Below are 20,214 nucleotides of genomic sequence, written 5' to 3' on the forward strand. Positions count from 1 at the left end.
TAGTACATAGCTAGATTGTTTTAAAAGCAGTATTTTCACGTATTGGAAAGAAAAGTGCTACATTACAAACTATTGGTTTGACGCAACTTTATTTTTTATGCATTGATTTAAGCTCTCGTTTAAAATTTTTAAAATATTTTATGTTGGGCTTAAACATTTATTTCTAAACACAAAATTTTGACCCATTTCCGATATGATGTAGAAAAATACTGAAAATATTTGACTCATTCTTTCAATAGATATAAGTTTACATATCGGTACTATATTTTGTCTGTGATACCATAATTTAAGGCTATCCAGAAAGCAGCAAAATTTAATATAAACTTAACAAATTTAAAATATAATATTTATTTATATACATATGTATGTAATAATACTACTTACCAAAAAAACAACAGCAAAACACCAAAGAATATAAAGTTATAAAAATAATTTTTACATCAGTTCTATCAAAAACAAAATCTCGTTTGGCACCTGGGGCAAATAATTCATCATTTTCATCCAATTCATTATTCGTTTCATGTAGCTTAATAATATATTGTTCATCAGTTGAATTATTTAATAAAAAATCATTTAAATTATTCACAATTGTTGAATTTATATAACTACCTACAACAACACCAAAATCATTATTATTCTTACTCATAATTGAAACATCATTTTCGTTATTAATTGAATTAATATTATTTAATTGACTGCCATAGGAATCGATTCCTACTAAAAATTCATGACCGCTTAATAAGGATGGGGGCAAATGACGATAATAACTACGATTCAAATTCATAAATTCATTAAATGAAGTTATTGTAACGTTCGAACTACTATTATGAAGACTCTGAATAAAATTATTTGTAATATTTGATGTAGGGTATGATGTTGCCGTTTCTAAGCTATTTAAAAAATTTAAAATTGTCGTATAACCATAACTTAAGGTCGATTTTAAAGTCTCCTTCACATTTTGTTTTATATCTGTGTTTTTAATACTATCGTTAACATTTTTAAAAGCATTCTCAATAAGTTCAGTTTGTTTGGTAGATGAATTATTAAAAAATGTCGGTGATGGTGTTGCAGTATTTTCAACTGAGTTATTGTTTATTTCATCTTCAATATCGTTAATCCATTCGTTTATAGATCGCTCACGATATTTATTGTTGGATTGAAGTGATTCAATGTCTAAATTAGTTGAATTTGTATTGTTTGTTAAGTGTGTCAAATACTCAATGGGGAATATATCCGCAGATATTTTTTTTCTGTTTTGTCTTTCTCTGGTGGAATTACTGAATGTGTCCTCTAAATGAAAACCTTCGTTATATAATAAAAAATTGTTATAAAAATTTCGTTGTATTTCATTCTTATTTAAAACGTTAGGTTTTTCCATCATAAAGTGAACAAAAATTTTATTTGCAAGTAGAATTCTCACTTCAAATGCTAATATTTAATGTCACCTGCAAGGAAAAAGATAATTAAATCAGATATTTGCTATAACTGCAATTGAATGATTTTTTACAAATAAAAATAAACAAATTTTTATATACATGTATGTAAAAATCTTACCGGTCCTATAAAAATTATAAAAACATAATAAATTATTTTCAGTATAGAATAAGCTAAATATTTAAACAAATATTTAAAATAGAATAAAATAAATAACCCAATTTATTTACATATGACGCCCCGTAGTAATTTACAAGAATTTGCAGAAAATTTTAAATGTTTATATAGTTTGAAGTCGATTTATTTCTAATAATCAACTCGAAACACTAAAGTCTGGCCTTGTTTAAAATATCACATGATGAACGTGTAATATCTGTCATAGTTTTAAAAACTCTATCCTGCAAGTTAGACAAACGCTATAATTTTAATTCTGTAATTGATATTGGCAACCCTTTTAAAAATTTCAAATACTTCAAAATTCCAGCTATAATTGTGTCATTTATGCATCTTTGAAAAATCTGAAGTGCTCCGCACATAACCCACCACAATGTATATTACCTTGTTTAGTGAAACTGTTACAAAAGATTATGAAAATGAGTTTTGAATACTTCCCTTTAATTTTAAGGAAGTTAGGAATCTTTTAGCTAACATACCTAGAAAAAAGGAAATTTGGCTCTTAGTAAAATTCCGCTTTAAGCCTCCTGAATTTCCTTAAAAGTTCGCGAGTTAGTTTTGGTAACATCCATACTCAAATACCGAATTTCAAGAAATTCCATCAATTCGTTGGGTAGATATGGTAAAAAAAAGTAAAATCGGCCACCAGCCTGGTTTCCGAGACTTGATCTTTCCAAAAAATTTATAGATTATTTGTTTTAACACCCCGAATTTAAATATTAAAAATTTCAATTAAATAGCTTGATTATTCTCCCAAAAGTTGATCTATCCGGCCCATAGCTAAAATAAACTTAAATATAAAATTTCGTCAAAATCGGTTAAGGCGAACTTGGGATAAGCACGTGCACGCTTCCCTACTATGGAAAAGTGCGTTCCCATCGAAAATTTGACATCCAAAATTTGGTGTTTTCACATGTAAAATGTATGTATGTACCTACATAAGTATGTATATACAGGGTGAACCTGTAACGCGATTTAGTTTCTCAGGGGCAGGAAGGTGGGATAATTTTATGAAAAATATCGTTGCCATGAAATGGCTGGATGCAAACGAATATTTAATCCCCAAGTGATCGAGAGTTTTAGCAGATTAATTAGGAAGGTCCAGTGCGATTTTGATCCATATCCACTTTTTCGATCAAAAATATTCGCTTTGTATAACGTGGATCAAAAATTCATGGATATGGATCAAAATAGCACAAACTTAAACAAAAAAAATTTGTACTCTATGTCCCATTATTTTTCATATACTTCTATTAAAAAAATGATTATATCGCGAAAATAAGAAGTTTAAATTTAAAACATATGTAAAATATGAATATTTAAACTAATTAGATCGAAAGAATTTGAACAATGGTTTTTACTAGACCAATAATTCGGTGCGAAGTTCGTGATCACTTGAAAGAGTTTTCTGCTGTGTAGAAACATACATAACTCTGTCCGTCCGTCCGTCTGTCCGTGTGTCCGTTTACAAAATTTGTACACCCTTGAAGAAAGAAAGCTAAAAGAAATACGTACATAGATCTTTACTAGAAACTTATTTCCGTGGAAAAAAATTTTTTCCTATCTCCCACCCTTTCAAAGTTATACCCCCCTGAAACAGTAAAAATTCCATATTTTTAATTATTGACTGCAGTGAAACTATAAGCATTTTTTAAATTTTGCAAACTCAGAAATATAATGGCTGTCTTCTTCTACCACGGCGTACTATATTTAAACTTAAAAAAAAACATAATGGCCACCAAAATTTACCGTTATCTAAAGTTCGTTTTTTCCAAATTTTTGATACCACTTTTCTTCCACACCGTACATTGTGGGAATCTGAAATTTTAACAGCTTTTACACACTTAATAAATAGTTTATTTCGTTAGAAGAAAATTATTTTCCGTCTCCACCCCCTCTCAAGTTTTTGCCACTCGAAATTTGTAAAATTTGAATTTTGGACGCCTTATATTTCTGAAACGGCAAGTTTTTCAAATTTTTATAAACGCAAAAAGCTAACGGTAAATTCCATGACATTAAAAAATATAATTATTTTTCTCTTTAAATATTTCCCTCTTTAAATTAATTTTTGGTTTCAAAGACTGCATAAATCGTTCATCCCGAATGTATGCAATCCTTAATGAAATAGTTTCGTATATGAAAATAATTTTAATTGTGTGATGGGTATACACAGATTGTTTTTAAAAGTAGTATTTAATTGTTGAAGAGAAAAGTGCTACAATACAAACCATTGGTTTGACCCAGCATTTGGAAATACAAAATTACGTCAAATACGGGCACTTTCTTTACTATTCCATTTTGTAAGGAGGGACTTTCAAATATTTGAAATAACTGTTTTCAGGTTTACAAACATTTAACAAAAGTAAAATTTTACAAAAGTAAAATACACAATATTTGGTAAGCATCCCTTGAAATATAAGAACAAAGCGATCTAATGCTTTTAAAAGTTCTTAAAATATTTTTGTTTAGTTAAGTAAGTATGTGACAAAAACAAGTAAGGTCAATAAATTAAAAAATAATTTATCGGATAAAAAAATTTTAGAATTGTGTAAATAGCCAAATTGGATTGTTTCAGAATGTTTTACAGTTTATGTGCTACAATGAACCATGTCATACAAAAAATTTTCATTGTCATTATAGCAGTTAAAAATTTCTCCAGAAAATTTATACATATGAAAATTTGATCCGTATGCCACCGATTTTGGATATGGAGGTGGATCAAAATGATATCGGCGTATCTATGAAACTAAATGAGATAGCGAAAATCTCATTACATATACTGAAAGATCATCGTCGAAAACCTATGAAAGTGGTCTTAAGTCACAAATTTCGAAAGTGGCGTATGGATCAAAGTAGAACTCTGCCGACGCTAAGTTACTAGGTATAAAATTTAAGTTTGATATATTAGCAGAAACTACACACTAAAAAATTTCGGTAATTTTATACAATTTTACCTACAACACTATTCATAGTACTCACAACGATTTATTAAGCAAAACTCAAAAAAACTTGTTTTCGGCGAGTAATTTTACATTCTTTATGCAATATTACAGATTTTTCTGTATATTGCTCCGATTAATGTAAATTATTACATTAAAATAGTAAAAAACTACAGTCCAGTACATTATTAGCCATTAAAATTCAAATAATTTGGATATATTAGTACTTGTGGAATAGGTACAAGAGAAAAAAGGAAATACAAAATTTTATAACGGCTCGTCTATAAAACATGCAAAAACTTGATTTTTTTCTTCTTCGTTGTAGCTGTTATATGTACATCAATATATTTACTTTTTATCATGTCAAATATTTTAACCCGACGTACAGCTATCCCCAGAATTACGCTATTTAAATTTATGTGTTAGTTTTAGCTTTTGTAAACTAAATTAATTATTTTACGTTAATTATTGCAAAAGGAAAATTTTCATTGATTGATTTTTTTTTAATTTGTTTTAATACGAGATTTATTTGAATTTTAATGGACAAATTTTTTTTGAATTGTTTCACCGACGTAAAATGCAGGGTATGTGTACGTGCTTAATGTAATTTAAAAAAAACAGCCGATGCATATTTGTACATATGTATGAATGTGTAAAAAATTTTGTTTGTCAAATTAGTTTTAAAAAATATTTGGTGAATGAAGTTAGAATTAATAAAAATTCGCGAAAATTCATAAGTATTTAAAACTACAAAACTTAAATAAATTTAAAAAAAATTGTAAGCGGTACTTACTACATAAGTTAATTTATATAATTGTATAATTTGTAATTTGAAAAAAGTATTTTTAGCAATAATTTTCAATATGTTTACGTGTTTGGTTACGTTTTATGACTTTTAAAATTTTAAATATAATTAGTATGATACTTTTAAATGAAACTTATGCAGAACTTGCATTTTATGGAAATATTTATGAAATTCAGTTAGAAAACACCAAAGGCATATGTATATGATGTTGAAGAAATACTTATTGAGCCGAAACTGATAAAATATTCAAATTTATTAACTCCTTTTCCTATAAAGTTCTGCAAAATTGAAAAAGAAGTTTACGCTTTTATACACAGTGTGCCGTATTTGTTGTAGCAGCTATTACTGGTATATGTTTAAAAATTAAACAAATTTGTGCAAATACAAGTTGTGTTAATTATTTTTTTTTATTTTGATTTTTATTTTATATTATTTTTATTTTTATTTACATAGTATTATTTTTTGAGGTATGTGCACATATAGTGCAAAATATACAATATTATTTCTTAAGCAAATGTATATAAAATAATATTCATTCATATAATATATTTTTTTAAATTTTATATTGGAACATGTGTACAAGCGTAAATCCAAAGCACAATTTATCATGGATAGCAGTTATAAGTAAATAACTAATTTTTTTTGTAATTATACCACTTTATCACGTTCATACTTTACTTCTAATTTTAGAAAAGGATTTAGATTCAACCGTTTTCTCTATATTTGTTAAAAAAGTACAATGTAACACGACAACCAGTTTAGAAGATGCTTTGGAGATGATTTTAATATTTTTTTTCAACTTTAACATGTGTTATCCTAAAGAAGCCAGTCTTACTCTGCAAAGTTTACAACATCTAATAAGTATTTCAAACAAACAAGGGCCAAGGGACACACCTTTTTGAAATCTATTGCATATCCTTTTTGAAATCTATTGTGTATGTATATGTTATAAGTATATAACATATACATTATTTTCTATTTGAAATTAATGTTAGATTTATTTTCTAATTTTTTTTTTAATAATCACAACATACATAAGTGATTCCAAGGGCAAGTTATTATTATAATATTACATTCTTTAAAGTTATGTTAATTTTTTGTCAAAACATGAAAATGTTAATATTTGTAATATTTGTTTAAAATGAAATTTATTTTTCATTGTTTATTGATGTATAAATTTTTTATTAAAATAATAAAAACAAAGTATGAATACGGATTTCGCACATTATTAGTACATTATTTTTAATAGGAGATTTCTTTAAAATTCTTTACAACAAAAAACAATAACAATATCAAAAGGTAATTTTCTCTGTTTCATATTAGCAATAATAGTACCATTTAAAGTATTTTCACATTTATCAGCAGTAAAAAGTTACATCTGCAAATAAACTTTAAATCATTAATTGCAAAATTACAACAGCCTTTTATTTTTACTTTGGTTAATGTTGGCAAATCGAGTGCCAAAATTTTTCGTACTATATTTCCATAGAAATTTTTTACAGTATAGTTTACAGACTTAGAATTTCATACAAAAGACGTGAATATTTTTATTCTACTTTTCAGCTTTTTAGCACTTTTCCAAAAATTTTTTGAAAAAAAGTGCTTATTAGTTTCACTCTGTCCGTCCGTCCGTCCGTCTGTCCGTGTGTCTGTTTACAAAACTTCTACATTCTTAAAGATAGAAAGCTTAAATTTAATATGTACATAGATCTTTACTAGAAACTTATTTTTGTAGAACAAAATTTTTACCTATCTCCCCCCCTCCAGAAGTTATACCCCCCCAAAGCACTAAAAATGGCCTATTTTAAATATTTGTTGCAATGAAACCATAAGCATTTTTGAAATTTTGCAAACGCAGAAAGGCAGTGGCTTGCTTCCCCTACCGCGGTATACTATAGTTAAACTTTAGAAAAACAAAATGGCCGTTCAAATTTACCGTTATCTACAGTCCTTTTTTTCCAAATTTTTGATGTCGTTTTTCTTCTAGACCCCTGCCTGTAGAAGCTTGAAATTTTAGGGGCTTTTAGACATTAACAAGTAATTCATTTCTTTAGAAAAAAATTTGTTTTCCATCTCCACCCCCTCTCAAGTTATGGCCTCTTGAAATTTGTAAAATTTGCATTTTTGACACCTTATATTTCTGAAACCGCAAGCTTTTTTAAATTTCTATAAATGCAAAAATTTAACGGTAAATTCCATGACATTAAAAAATATAATTATTTTTCTTAACTCACACAATTAACCCTTAAAATCGAGCTTTATGTTAACCCCACTTTATATAATTTTTGCTTTATTTCAACGACTGCATAAATCGCTCATCCTAAATATATGCAATGCTAGAAATAGTTTAGTTTATAAATGAAAATAATTTTAATAGTGTGGTGGATATACATAGACTGTTTTTAAAAGCAGTATTTTCACTTGTTGAAGGGAAAAGTGCTACAATACAAACCATTGGTTTGACCCAACTTTATTAAATTCTACTTTTAATTTTTTTTAGATGGGAAATTTTTACTTTTTAGTTTTTAAGAAAAATATACTCAAAATTATAAAATATATGAAAATGTTTAAATGCGTTAGATACAAAAACCAAATAATAAAACTATAATTTCTAACGTGAACTAATATTCCTTTTAAAAAACTGAAAAATAGAAATTTCCCTTAAAAAAATTTAATAAAAAGCGGTTTTATGTGTGCGTATATTTATGAAAAATGCAAACGCAAATAAAAATATTTTTTTTAGAAACACATACATATACTTATAATAAATATACAATTCAAAAATTTTTCAAAAATTAAAAAATTTTTAAAATCTTGAAATCATTTTATTCAGTTCATATAAATTGATTTTCAACATTTTTCTTTCAAAAGGACACTGTTTTTTTTTATTATTAAAAGTACTGAATGTGTTATTTAGTGCACGTTTGTTAATAGTATGTGTAGTCACTCACACATAGATATTTGTTTTATATGAATAAAATAAATTATTTAGAAATCGAAAATAACGTTGTTTAAAATTTTAAATGGTTTTATAAAGGAGCAATTTTCCAAGTTACTGCTTTAAAAAAACCAGAGGCGTTATATTGCTCGAATTCAAGGGTTAATTGCGTCGTTTATTCTTAGCTTTCATTCATAGAAATTTGAAAAAACTTGCGATTTCGGATATATGTGCTGTCGAAAATGCAACTGTTACAAATTTCGAGACACGATAACTTGTGAAGTGGTAAAGTTGGAAAAAATTTTTTATTAGTACTTAAAAGCAACAAAAGTTTCACAATTTCAGTTTGGCAATTGATAATAAGATATTGATTTGTCGCCAAATCATTAAACCAATATGACTATATGGCATTCAACTGTGGGGTTGTGCCAAGACGACTCATATTAACAAAATTCAAACTTTCCAGAATAAAGTTCTACGGGGCATTGTAAATGCGTCGTAGTATATACGTAACAGTTACATTCATAGGGACTTAGTGGTTACTTTGGTTGTAGATGAAATTAGGAGTTATGCTATACAAAGCATAGGCTCGCTTAGAACAGCATGTAAATACAGAAGCAGCTCGGCTGCTAGACAATGTTGTTATGACAGAAAGACTTAAACGAACAAGACCTTTTTATTTAACACGAAATACCAATTTCCTTATGGAAGGTATTTAATTCCTCTACGGAAAAACCAAGTTAGCGCAGAAGTTGGTCTGTAGGGCCAGTTTTATCCGTTCAGAGTTTAGGTGATTTTTTAGGGTAGGAGTCACGCTCCCCCACTGTCGGAGGGAAAAGGCAGGTAGCGCCGTCCTTCTTCGTCTTTAGAGATTTTTTCACCTAGTTGAAAAAAAAAATTTATCAACATCATTTATAAAATTATTTAAATATTTTTTAAAATCCTCAAAATTTAAATTTTTTTTATTTTCTTTTACGTTTTGTTTTTATTGTTTTTATGTTTTTTTTGTGCCCAAAAGAAAAAGTCCTTTTTAAATTTTAGTTTCTGAAAAATTTGATTTCGGTGTACGTAGCGACATCTAACCAAAAAATGTTTCAATTCAGAATCTCTTACTTATTTCTGATATTAGCATGAATTTTCCGAAAAAGATTACTCTTAAAGTACTCCTAAATTTATGCAAAATTACATGGTATTAAAAAAATACAGGTATCCCTTGTATAACGCGATAGTTACGTTCCAGGGAAATTCCGCGTTATGTGATTCGCGTTATATAAGACTTAGTTTTCATATAAATTTGGGGGTTATGTTCCAATAAGTTTTTTTACAAAATAAAATACATATTTAATAAGAAATAACATATATTTCAACTCAAAACTAAAATTCAGATTTTGTTTTAAAATTAAAACCATAAAATAAAAATAATAACAATTCAAAAAACAAAATAAAACAGATTCATACATATAATTAAATTCAAAAAAAAATTAAAACAAACTTCATTATAATTAATCTGTTTCGCTGTCTTCAAACATCCTATTTCGAGAAAGTTGTGAGCGTTATAGGAGGAGCGTCTCGAAGGCAAAAATGGGAAATTCCCGGTTTACATTGAAAACAAATATGAATACACATCCCAATGGCCAAAATGATTGTGAAAACAATGGTAAAGATATTTTTATCGGATATTGGGATTTTCAACTTCGCGTTATAAAAGTCCGAATTTCGCGTTGTACTGAAACCGAATTTTTTTCCAAATCACGTTATATCGAAAACGCGTTGCATAAGTACCGCGTTATACAAGGGATACCTGTATTTCAATAAATTGCTTTCTTTGCTTTGGAGCCAGAGCTTTATAAATGTAAGCTCTAACTTCAAATGTCAAAAGGAAATGTGCTATTTTACAAACCATGGGTTTGGCGCCAACATTTTCTATAATAATTGTAAAAATAAAACTAAGGCGGCGAACGGAAATTGAAAAGAGCTATTTTCTTTGAGAAGAGCGATTTACTCTTTCAATCGGAGGAATTACTCAGAAGTATTTGTCCTAGTAAAATGAAATGCTTATCAATATCTATAAAAAGGCTCACTCTATTTAAGGGGTCAACTCGACATTTTTGTATGTTATGAATGAAAAAACTGACAGTTTTGTATGAATAGTCAACTGTTTACAGTTTTTATGAATGAAAAAAGTTATGCCAAACGATCCTGCGAGCACGGAATCTATAAATAGCTTTTGGTCTTGGAATAGGAATTCTTACATATTTAAAAAACTATATTAAGCTGAACCGGATAAGAAAAATGTTTTTCCTTTGCAAAATTTCATCTTTCCATCCTGGCCTAGACGGTATAAAAGTTTTATAAATAAACGGTAAGATTAATTTTTAGCACATTGGAAACGCACTAAAAATTAGTTTTACTTATAGCCTGCGTTATTTATATATTTATTGTTAAATAAATAATTGTTGTTAAATAAACAAATGCCCTTTATGTATTACTCCGTACAATTGTATTGTAGCTAGTCCGTAGATTAAAGAAGTGCCTTCTAATTTTTCTTTAACATGACACAATTAACATTTTCTAAAGTTGTGATTTAAAAATCTACTAATTGTTTTTTTTCTTTGCTTAATATTTTATTTTTAAATTTTTTTAATAATTAATGATTTGAATTTGGTTCTCTCCAAATAAAAAAAAAAATCTGATGTGGTCAGCACATAACCGACCGTATTGTGTATACAACAAGTATGTTATGTGATGGCAACAAATTTTGCATATCGAGTTTTCGGTGGGAACGCACTTCACCATGGTAAGGAAGTGTAAATAAACTATTTTTAACAACCTGTCGGCTGAACCGATCTTGATGAAATTTTATATGTAAGTTTATTTTGACCATGGCACGGATTGATTAACTCTTGGGATATATCAGGTCTCGAAAACTGCACTTTTTAGCGGGCCTGTTTTACATTTTTGATCATTATGAAGAAAATATTCAACATATTCAGTTAAAATTTCATATACAGGCTTCATTCGATCGTACACAGAATCTCCTAAGTTTTAGAAAAAATCAGGCCTCAGCAACTGGAGGTTAACTACGGCCAAATATACATTTTTACGTATATAAAGAGAAATAATCAATCAATTTCCTTGAAATTTAATATTTAAATTCTTCGTATTAAAACAATGAACATATACATTTTTTGGAAAGATTAGGGCTCAGAAACAGATCTGAGGGGCTATTTTACAGTTTTTACCATATCTTCCGAACGAATTGATGGATTTTCTTGAAATTTGATATTTAAGTTCTGGTTGTTACCGAAACTAAGTGGCGAGCATTTGAAGGAATTCGGGTAGCACAAAGCAAAACTCTACGATGAGCCAAATTTACATTTTTCTAGGTATGTTAACTACAAGCTTACTAATGCCCTAAAAATTGGAGAGAAATTTTTAACAGGCATTTTTGTAATATTCTGTAACACTTTCACTTAACTAGACAATACAAATTGCGGTCGGTTAAGTGCTGACCACATCAGATTTTTTATACCCGTACGAACGTATACTAAATTTGCCTTACCGTTTGTAACGTTAAGAAATAACGGCGTTAGATATAGACTCAAGTGTATGTTTTTGATCAGCGTCAGATTCTGAGTTGATTTAGCTTTGTCTGTCCGTCCGTCCCAACGATAACTCAAAAACTAATTGAGCTAAGTTCACCAAATTTTCATAAATGATTTATAGTAGTAAGTTCCAGAACCCTATTTAAATTGGACGTGATCGGGGTACCGGTTCGGGTAGCTGCCATACAACTTCAAAATTTATTTGGGTATATCTCAGAAACTATAAAAGTTGTGGTATTGAAATTTCACACAAACGAATATATTAGTAGGGCCAATGTGTCTCATAAAAGTCGTTGAAATTTCTTGGCTCCTTCTGGTACATGCCATACAACTTCAAAAGTTATTTGACTATATTTCAGAAACTATTAGAGCTATGGTATTGAAATTTCACACAAACGAATATATTAGTAGGGCCAATGTGTCTCATAAAAGTCGTTGAAATTAGTTGGCTCCTTCTGGTACCTGCCATACAACTACAAAAGTTATTTGACTATATTTCAGAAACTATTAAAGCTATGGTATTGAAATTTCACACAAACGAATATATTAGTAGGGCCAATGTGTCTCATAAAAGTCGTTGAAATTACTTGGCTCCTTCTGGTACCTGCCATACAACTTCAAAAGTTATTTGGCTATATCTCAGAAACTATAAAAGCTGTGATATTGAGATTTCACTCAAGTGAATATATTAGTAGGGCCGATGTGCTTGATAAAATTCGCTAAAATTTCTTGGCTCTTTCTGGTAGCTGCCATACAACTTCAATAGTAGTTTGGCACAACCAGTATTTTGGAAAACACATAGTACTGAAATTTTGCATAAATTAATATGGTAATACGGCAACTTAAAGTCATAGTCTACCCCATAGTTAGTTATGGCACATTAGTTATTCGCACATAGGATAAGAAATTCGTACGGGTATCACAGAGTTGACAAGGTCAACTCTATTTTTTTTCTCGTTTTTTATAAATACCATCAAAAAAATACATCAGATTTTATTGAATAAAGTTTCTTTTACGGTGAATGTACTTGATAATTATGATTTCGTTAACGTTTTAATTCCTCTTTGTTAACATCAATTGCACAGCTGGTATAATTAAAAACAAAATGGTTTCGTAGAATCGTAAAACAATTTTTTAAACTTAACAAAGCAAGAATCTATGTCAAAAATAATAAAAAATAGAATAAATTTCAAATTACATCTTTATTAATAAACGCAAAAGTCTAGTTTGAAAGACTGCACTCAAAGAAAAATTATTTTTAGGCAGAACCTGAGAACTTCCATTAGACTAGAAATAATTGCCAATTTAAATAATAAATTATTTTTCTCTGACATTTGGCAATAATAGGAAAAAATCTAATGTGATCAGCACATAACCGACCACCAGGGCCGGACGGTTCATATATGCAAAGTATGCATTTGCAGTGGGCGACAGAAAAGCAGGGGCGTCATTAGAAACTTTAAAAAACCTTAAATTTAAAAAAAAAAATTTTTAATACAAATTTAATTCAATTTCCAGCGAAATTTACTTGATAAAATGTACCTACATACAAACATAATATTTTATTCCTAATAATATAAAAAATGTGCATGAAAAAAAACGGTCAGTTACGCAAAACACTTAGTATTGATCTTCATATATTTTCCTTTCGCACCGTACAATGAAATGTTCATAGAATGAAAATTATTCACACATTTTCTTACTTTACACTACTCTTTTATATACTACTGTAGTAGGTTGTTTTTGAAAGCAGTATTTCCACTTGTTGAATTGAAAAGAGCTACTTTACAAACTATTGGTTTGACTCAACTTAATTTTTATTAGTTCAAATTTTATACATTTTACTTTTTAGATAAACATAGGAGGTAATCAATTTTGTTTAACAAAAACTACATGTTTTTACAGATACAGATATTATGTATTATGTACTGTGGTATGTCAACAATATTATATCAGCATTCTAATTGTTCATGTGTGTTTGCTTATTACTTCCGTTGTAAAACTGATAGGAGCTTCGAAAGTCTTCAAAGGACTTGAAACCAACATTTTACATGGTTTTGTATTTCATATAACTGCTTTCCGAGTACTTAGAACGCATATTTTAGAAAAATCAAATTTTTTTATTTTTATTCAACGCAGTAATTTCTTGCAAAATTTTTTAAATTTTTTTCTTACAAAATTTTTCTTAAGCCGAAATTTATGCCAATAAATATTAAAAAATATTTTATGGTACAGAAAATATAGTATTCAAACCATTTTGTACTTAATAAAAAATATAAACTCAAACATTTAGCGATAAATGTAGCGAAACACTTAGTGATTTTGTAAAATGCTTGATTTTCTTTAAAATCTAAGTGCTAAAAATATCAATTATTACAAATTTCTGTTTTCCATTTTTCTATGAACATTTGCTGAGCTTATGCGAAACATGTATAACAGCTAACCGATTTTTGTTATATGATTTATTGTTAAAGAGCGAGTGGAAAGGAAAATGAAATAAAAGGTAAACAAAGGAAATAACGAGAAAAAATAGAGTTGACCTTGTCAACTCTGTGATACCCGTACGAATTGGTTATCCTATGTGCGAATAAATAAGCCATAACTGACTATGGAACAGAAAATGTTTTAAGTTGCCGTATCACCATATTAATTTATGTAAAATTTCAGTACTGTGTTTTTCAAAATACTGTGTGTGCCAAACTACTATTGAAGTTGTACGGCACCTACCAGAAAGAGTCAAGATATTTTAACGAATTTTTTCAAGCACATCGGTCCTACTAATATATTCGCTTGTGTAAAATATCAATAGTCAAATAACTTTTGAAGTTGTATGGCAGGTACCAGAAAGAGCCAAGTAATTTCAACGACTTTTATCAGACACATTGGCCCTACTAATATATTCGTTTCTGTGATATTTCAATACAATAGCTTTTATAGTTTCTGAGATATAGCCAAATAAATTTTGAAGTTGTATGGCAGCTACCCACTTATTATAATAAATCATTTGTGAAAATTTGGTGAACTTAGCTCAATTAATTTTTGAGTTATCGTTGGGACGGACGGACGGACAGACAAAGCTAAATCAACTCAGAATTCGACGCTGATCAAAAACATACATTTGAGTCTATATCTAAGACCGTTATTTCTCAACGTTACAAACGGTAAGGCAAATTTAGTATACCCTTCGAACATATGTTCGCACGGGTATAAAAATATAACGAAATTATCAAAACAATTGTGTAAACAATAGGTAGGTTATGTGATGGCAACAAATTTTGCATATCGAGTTTTCGGTGGGAACGTACTTCTCCATAGTAGGGAAGTGTAAATAAACTATTTTTAGCAACCTGTCGGTTTGTCGGTCTGTCGGTCTGTGTGTGCATGCGTGTATCTCAAGTTCGGCTGAACCGATTTTGATGAAATTTTATATGTAGGTTTATTTCCACCATGGCACGGATTGATCAACTTTTGGTATATATCAGGCCTCGGGAACTGCACTTTTCAGCGGGCCTGTTTTACATTTTTGAACATTTTGAAGAAAATATTCAACCGATTTACTTGAAATTTTATATATAAGCTCAGCTCGACCGTCCGCGAAACCTCCCAACTTTTAAAAGAAATCAGGTGTCAGCAACTGGACGTTTACTACGGGCCAAATATACATTTTTGTGTATATAAAGAGAAATAATCAACCGATTTCATTGAAATTTAATATATGAATTACTCGTATTAAAACAATGAACATGTAAATTTTTTGGAAAGATCAGGCATCGACAACTAGACGTTTACTACGGGCCAAACATACACTTTTGTGTATATAAAGAGAAATAATCAACCGATTTCATTGAAATTTAATATATGAATTCCTTATATTAAAGCAGTGAACATATAAATTTTTTGGAAAGATCAGGGCTCGAAAACTGATATATTTTACACTTTTCTCCATTCTACGGAACGAATTGATGGAATTTCTTGAAATTTGATATTTGAATTTTGGTTGTAACCGAAACTAACTGGCGAACATTTCAGGGAATTAGGGTAGCACAAAGCGTAACTCTGCTAAGAGCCAAATTTACATTTTTCTAGGTATGTTAAGTATAAGCTTACTAATGTCCTAAAAATTAGAAAGAAGTATTTAACAGACATTTTTATAATATTCTGTAACACTTTCATTTAACTAGACAATACAAAATGCGGTCGGTTATGTGCTGACCACATCAGATTTTTATACCCGTACGAACGTATGTTCGAAGGGTATACTAAATTTGCCTTACCGTTTGTAACGCTAAGAAATAACGGTGTTAGATATAGACTCAAGTGTATAATTTTGATCAGCGTCAAATTCTGAGTTGATTTAGCTTTGTCTGTCCGTCCGTCCGTCCGTCCCAACGATAACTCAAAAACTAATTGAGCTAAGTTCACCAAATTTTCACAAATGATTTATTGTATTAAGTGCCAGAACCCTATTTAAATTGGACATGATCGGGGTACCAGTTCGGGTAGCTGTCATACAACTTCAAAATTTATTTGGTTATATCTCAGAAACTATAAAAGTTATGGTATTTAAATTTCACACAAACGAATATATTAGTAGGGCCAATATGCCCCATAAAAGTCGTTGAAATTACTTGGCTCCTTCTGGTACCTGCCATACAACTTCAAAAGTTATTTGGCTATATCTCAGAAACTATAAAAGCTGTGATATTGAGATTTCACACAAGTGAATATATTAGTATGGGCGATGTGTCTGGTAAAAGTCGTTGAAATTACTTGGCTCCTTCTGGTACCTGCCATACAACTTCAAAAGTTATTTGACTATATTTCAGAACCTATTAAAGCTATGGTATTGAAATTTCACACAAGTGAATATATTAGTAGGGCCGATGTGTCTGGTAAAAGTCGTTGAAATTACTTGGCTCCTTCTGGTACCTGCCATACAACTTCAAAAGTTATTTGACTATATCTCAGAAACTATAAAAGCTGTGATATTGAGATTTCACACAAGTGAGTATATTAGTAGGGCCGATGTGCTTGATAAAATTCGCTAAAATTTCTTGGCTCTTTCTGGTAGCTGCCATACAACATCAATAGTAGTTTGGCACAACCAGTATTTTGAATAACACATAGTACTGAAATTTTGCATAAATTAATATGGTAATACGGCAACTTAAAGTCATAGTCTGCCCCATAGTTAGTTATGGCACATTAGTTATTCACACATAGGATAACAAATTCGTACGGGTATCACAGAGTTGACAAGGTCAACTCTATTTTTTTTCTCGTTTTATATTATTTTAGTCTACATATGATTAGGATAATAAGAAATTTATATGAAGAAATTATTAACAATGGTATTTGTAAGTGTTCTATTTCTTGATTTTAACTTTTCTTAAAAGTTTACTTTTTCAAGAACATAAAAAAAAATTTTGTTACTTCTTCAATCGCTTGGTTTATAATGTCATTTCAATGCTATGGTAATGCACATATAAAAAGTAATTATCCAAAGGAAAATTTTTGGATTTCTCTATGTAAAGTTTTTCAAGAATCTCAAGAAAACTTTGTTAAAAGCTTTAATTTTTAAACGAAAGATTAATTTAGAAAAATATAATATTACTCTTTCTAAAAATCGAATATTTTAAAAAAGTTAGTAAAAATTTTTCAAACCTATATACTTACATAGATATATTTTGTTGTGAATACCAAAATAAAGTTTATAACTATGTAATTTAATATTTGAATTTGGTACCTTAGTTATTATCCACCAAATTACTATATTTTTACAAATGTGATCCAATAGAAGAATGAATCGAAAACAAAATTGTGTGAGCATTTTCGATCAATTTTGAATATTATTCCTTTTACCGATCGTATTGTGTATACAATACGGTCAGAATATTATACGGTTACAGAAAATTATAAAAATGCCTGTTAAAAATTTTTTCCAATTTTTAGGGTATTATTAAGCTTATAGTTAACATACCTAGAAAATTGTAAATTTGGCTCTTAGTAGAGTTTCGCTTTGTGCTACCCAAATTCACTAAAATGCTCGACAGTTAGTTTCGCCAGCAACCAGAATTCAAATACCAAATTATTAGATTAGTTTCCGAGCCCTGATTTTTCCAAAAAATTTATAGATTCATTGCTTTAATACCTCGAATTTAAATATTATATTTCAATGAAATCGGTTTATTATTTCGCTTTATACACGCAAAAATGTATATTTGGCCCGTAGTAAACATCCAGTTGCTAAAACCTGACTTCTTTCAAAAGTTAAGAGGTTTCGTGGACAGACGAGCGAAGCTTATTTATGAAATTTCAAGTAAATATACTGAATATTTTCTTCATAATGGAAAAAAATGTAAAGCAGACCCGCTAAAAAGTCCAGTTGCCGAGGCCTGATATATCCGTACCATAGTCGAAATAAACTTACATATAAAATTTCATCAAAATCGGTTGGGCCGAACTTGAAATACGCGCGTGCTCACATAGACCGACAGACCAATAGACCGACAGGTTGCTAAAAAAGTTTAATTACACTTCCCTACCATGGAGAAGTGCGTTCCCACCGAAAACTCGATATGCAAAATTTGTTGCCATCACATAACCTACCTATTGCATACACAATACGCTCGATCGGTAAAAATGTTTTTTTTAATTTAAAAATAATTTAATATTTTTCCAACTAAACCAAATTACAGATAGATATATATGTACATTAGTTTTTCTTAAAAACCTAAAAAAAATTCTGTAAAACGGAACTTTAAAACAAAATAATTCACAATACAATCAAATCTTGTTTTTTATACACAATGGCGACCCCATATCCTAAACTCAATAATCATTAAAAATTTCTTTTTCTTTTTTAATCTCAACAATTTTTTCTGACGAAATAATTTTTTCTTTTAACAGAGGTAAATATGTAACTACATTTTGGTTAACAAAATACAATAAGTATTTAAAGGATAAAGGTACGTTCAATCTTCACAGGATGCTTACAAAGGTAAGGTTACGATGTATGTTTGGATTATACAATGTTTTTTCCTTTTATATCTAAGTGTATATACATAATATTATAATATAATATAATATAATATAACGTCTACGGAAAAATATTCAAAGTTTCAGGTTAGTTTAATATTCAAAGAAATTAATTTATCAACTTACTACAAATATGAACGGATTAGTAGAGTTTTTGTAAAGAGGATTTATACATTCATATATGTATATATAAATAGGTCGCCCGATTTGATATATTTAATAATTGTTATTACCGATCGTATTGTGTATACAATAGGTAGGTTATATGATGGCAACAAATTTTGCATATCTAGTTTTCGGTGGGAATGCACTTCTTCGTAGTAAACGTCCAGTGGTTTACGCCTAATTTCTGACAAAAATTTGGAAGTTTCGCGAACGATCAAGCAAAGCGTATATATGAAATTTCAAGTAAATCGGTTGAATATTTTCTTCAAAATGGTCAAAAATGTAAAACAGACCCGATAAAAAGTGCAAAAGTGCTAAAAAGCCTGATATATCCCAAAAGTTGATCAACCTGTGCCATAGTCGAAATAAACTTACATATAAAATTTCATCAAAATCGGTTCAGCCGAACTTGAGATACAGACCGACAAACCGACAGGTTGCTAAAAATAGTTTATTTACTCTTCCCTATCATGGAGAAGTATATTACCACCGAAAACTCGATATGCAAAATTTGTTGCATTCACATAATCAGCCTATTGTATACACAATGCGGTCGGTAAAAAAAATATGAAACTATTAATTAGATACATATGTATTTAACATTGTTTTTGCAGAAATAAAACGAAAATTTTTCAAATTCGTATTGCAAGAAAAAAATTTATTTTGTATGGTATTGGACACGAAATCATGATATTTATTGTTTTACGATCTTTGCTTCAATTTTATGTAAAAAATAATTCCATCTTTCTTTATCCGTATAAAAAAGGCGATATAAAACTGCGTCTGGAAAATTTTCATCAATTTTTTAGAAAAAGTCTATTAGTTATAGAAATTGTAAGCATGTATTGTTAAATGTAAATTAATAGTTGGTTTTCGAAATAAGAAAAAGAGGAAAGTCTGAGGGAAAAACGATGTCATAAATTTGATATTGTTTAGATTAAAAAAAAACTGACTTGAATCACAATTAATTTCAACTGCCATTTTGTCATTATGATTATTAGTGTTTTGAGAGCTTTGAGGTAAATAAAAATTTTCTTCTAAAATAGTAAGTTTCTAGTAAAGATTTATATATAAAACTTTCTATTCTAACTTTCTAGTGTTCTATTCTAACGAATG

At 29.1% G+C, this 20,214-nt stretch overlaps 1 protein-coding gene across 7 annotated transcripts in view; it reads right to left on the minus strand.

Annotated features, from left to right (window-relative positions):
• The window catches only part of LOC129612346 (trissin receptor), a 139,819-nt gene that overhangs the window by 64,134 nt on the left and 55,471 nt on the right, over positions 1 to 20,214 (minus strand). For all 7 annotated transcript variants that reach the window (XM_055525900.1, XM_055525898.1, XM_055525899.1 and 4 more), the window contains exon 2: positions 385 to 1,445. In XM_055525900.1, the coding sequence (XP_055381875.1) occupies positions 385 to 1,381 (997 nt within the window). In that variant the 5' untranslated portion in view covers positions 1,382 to 1,445. The remainder of the gene's footprint in view (positions 1 to 384; positions 1,446 to 20,214) is intronic.

The sequence above is a fragment of the Condylostylus longicornis genome, unplaced genomic scaffold (genome assembly GCF_029603195.1).
Source record: "Condylostylus longicornis isolate FDR11 unplaced genomic scaffold, ASM2960319v2 ptg000072l, whole genome shotgun sequence".
Lineage (NCBI taxonomy): Eukaryota > Metazoa > Arthropoda > Insecta > Diptera > Dolichopodidae > Condylostylus > Condylostylus longicornis.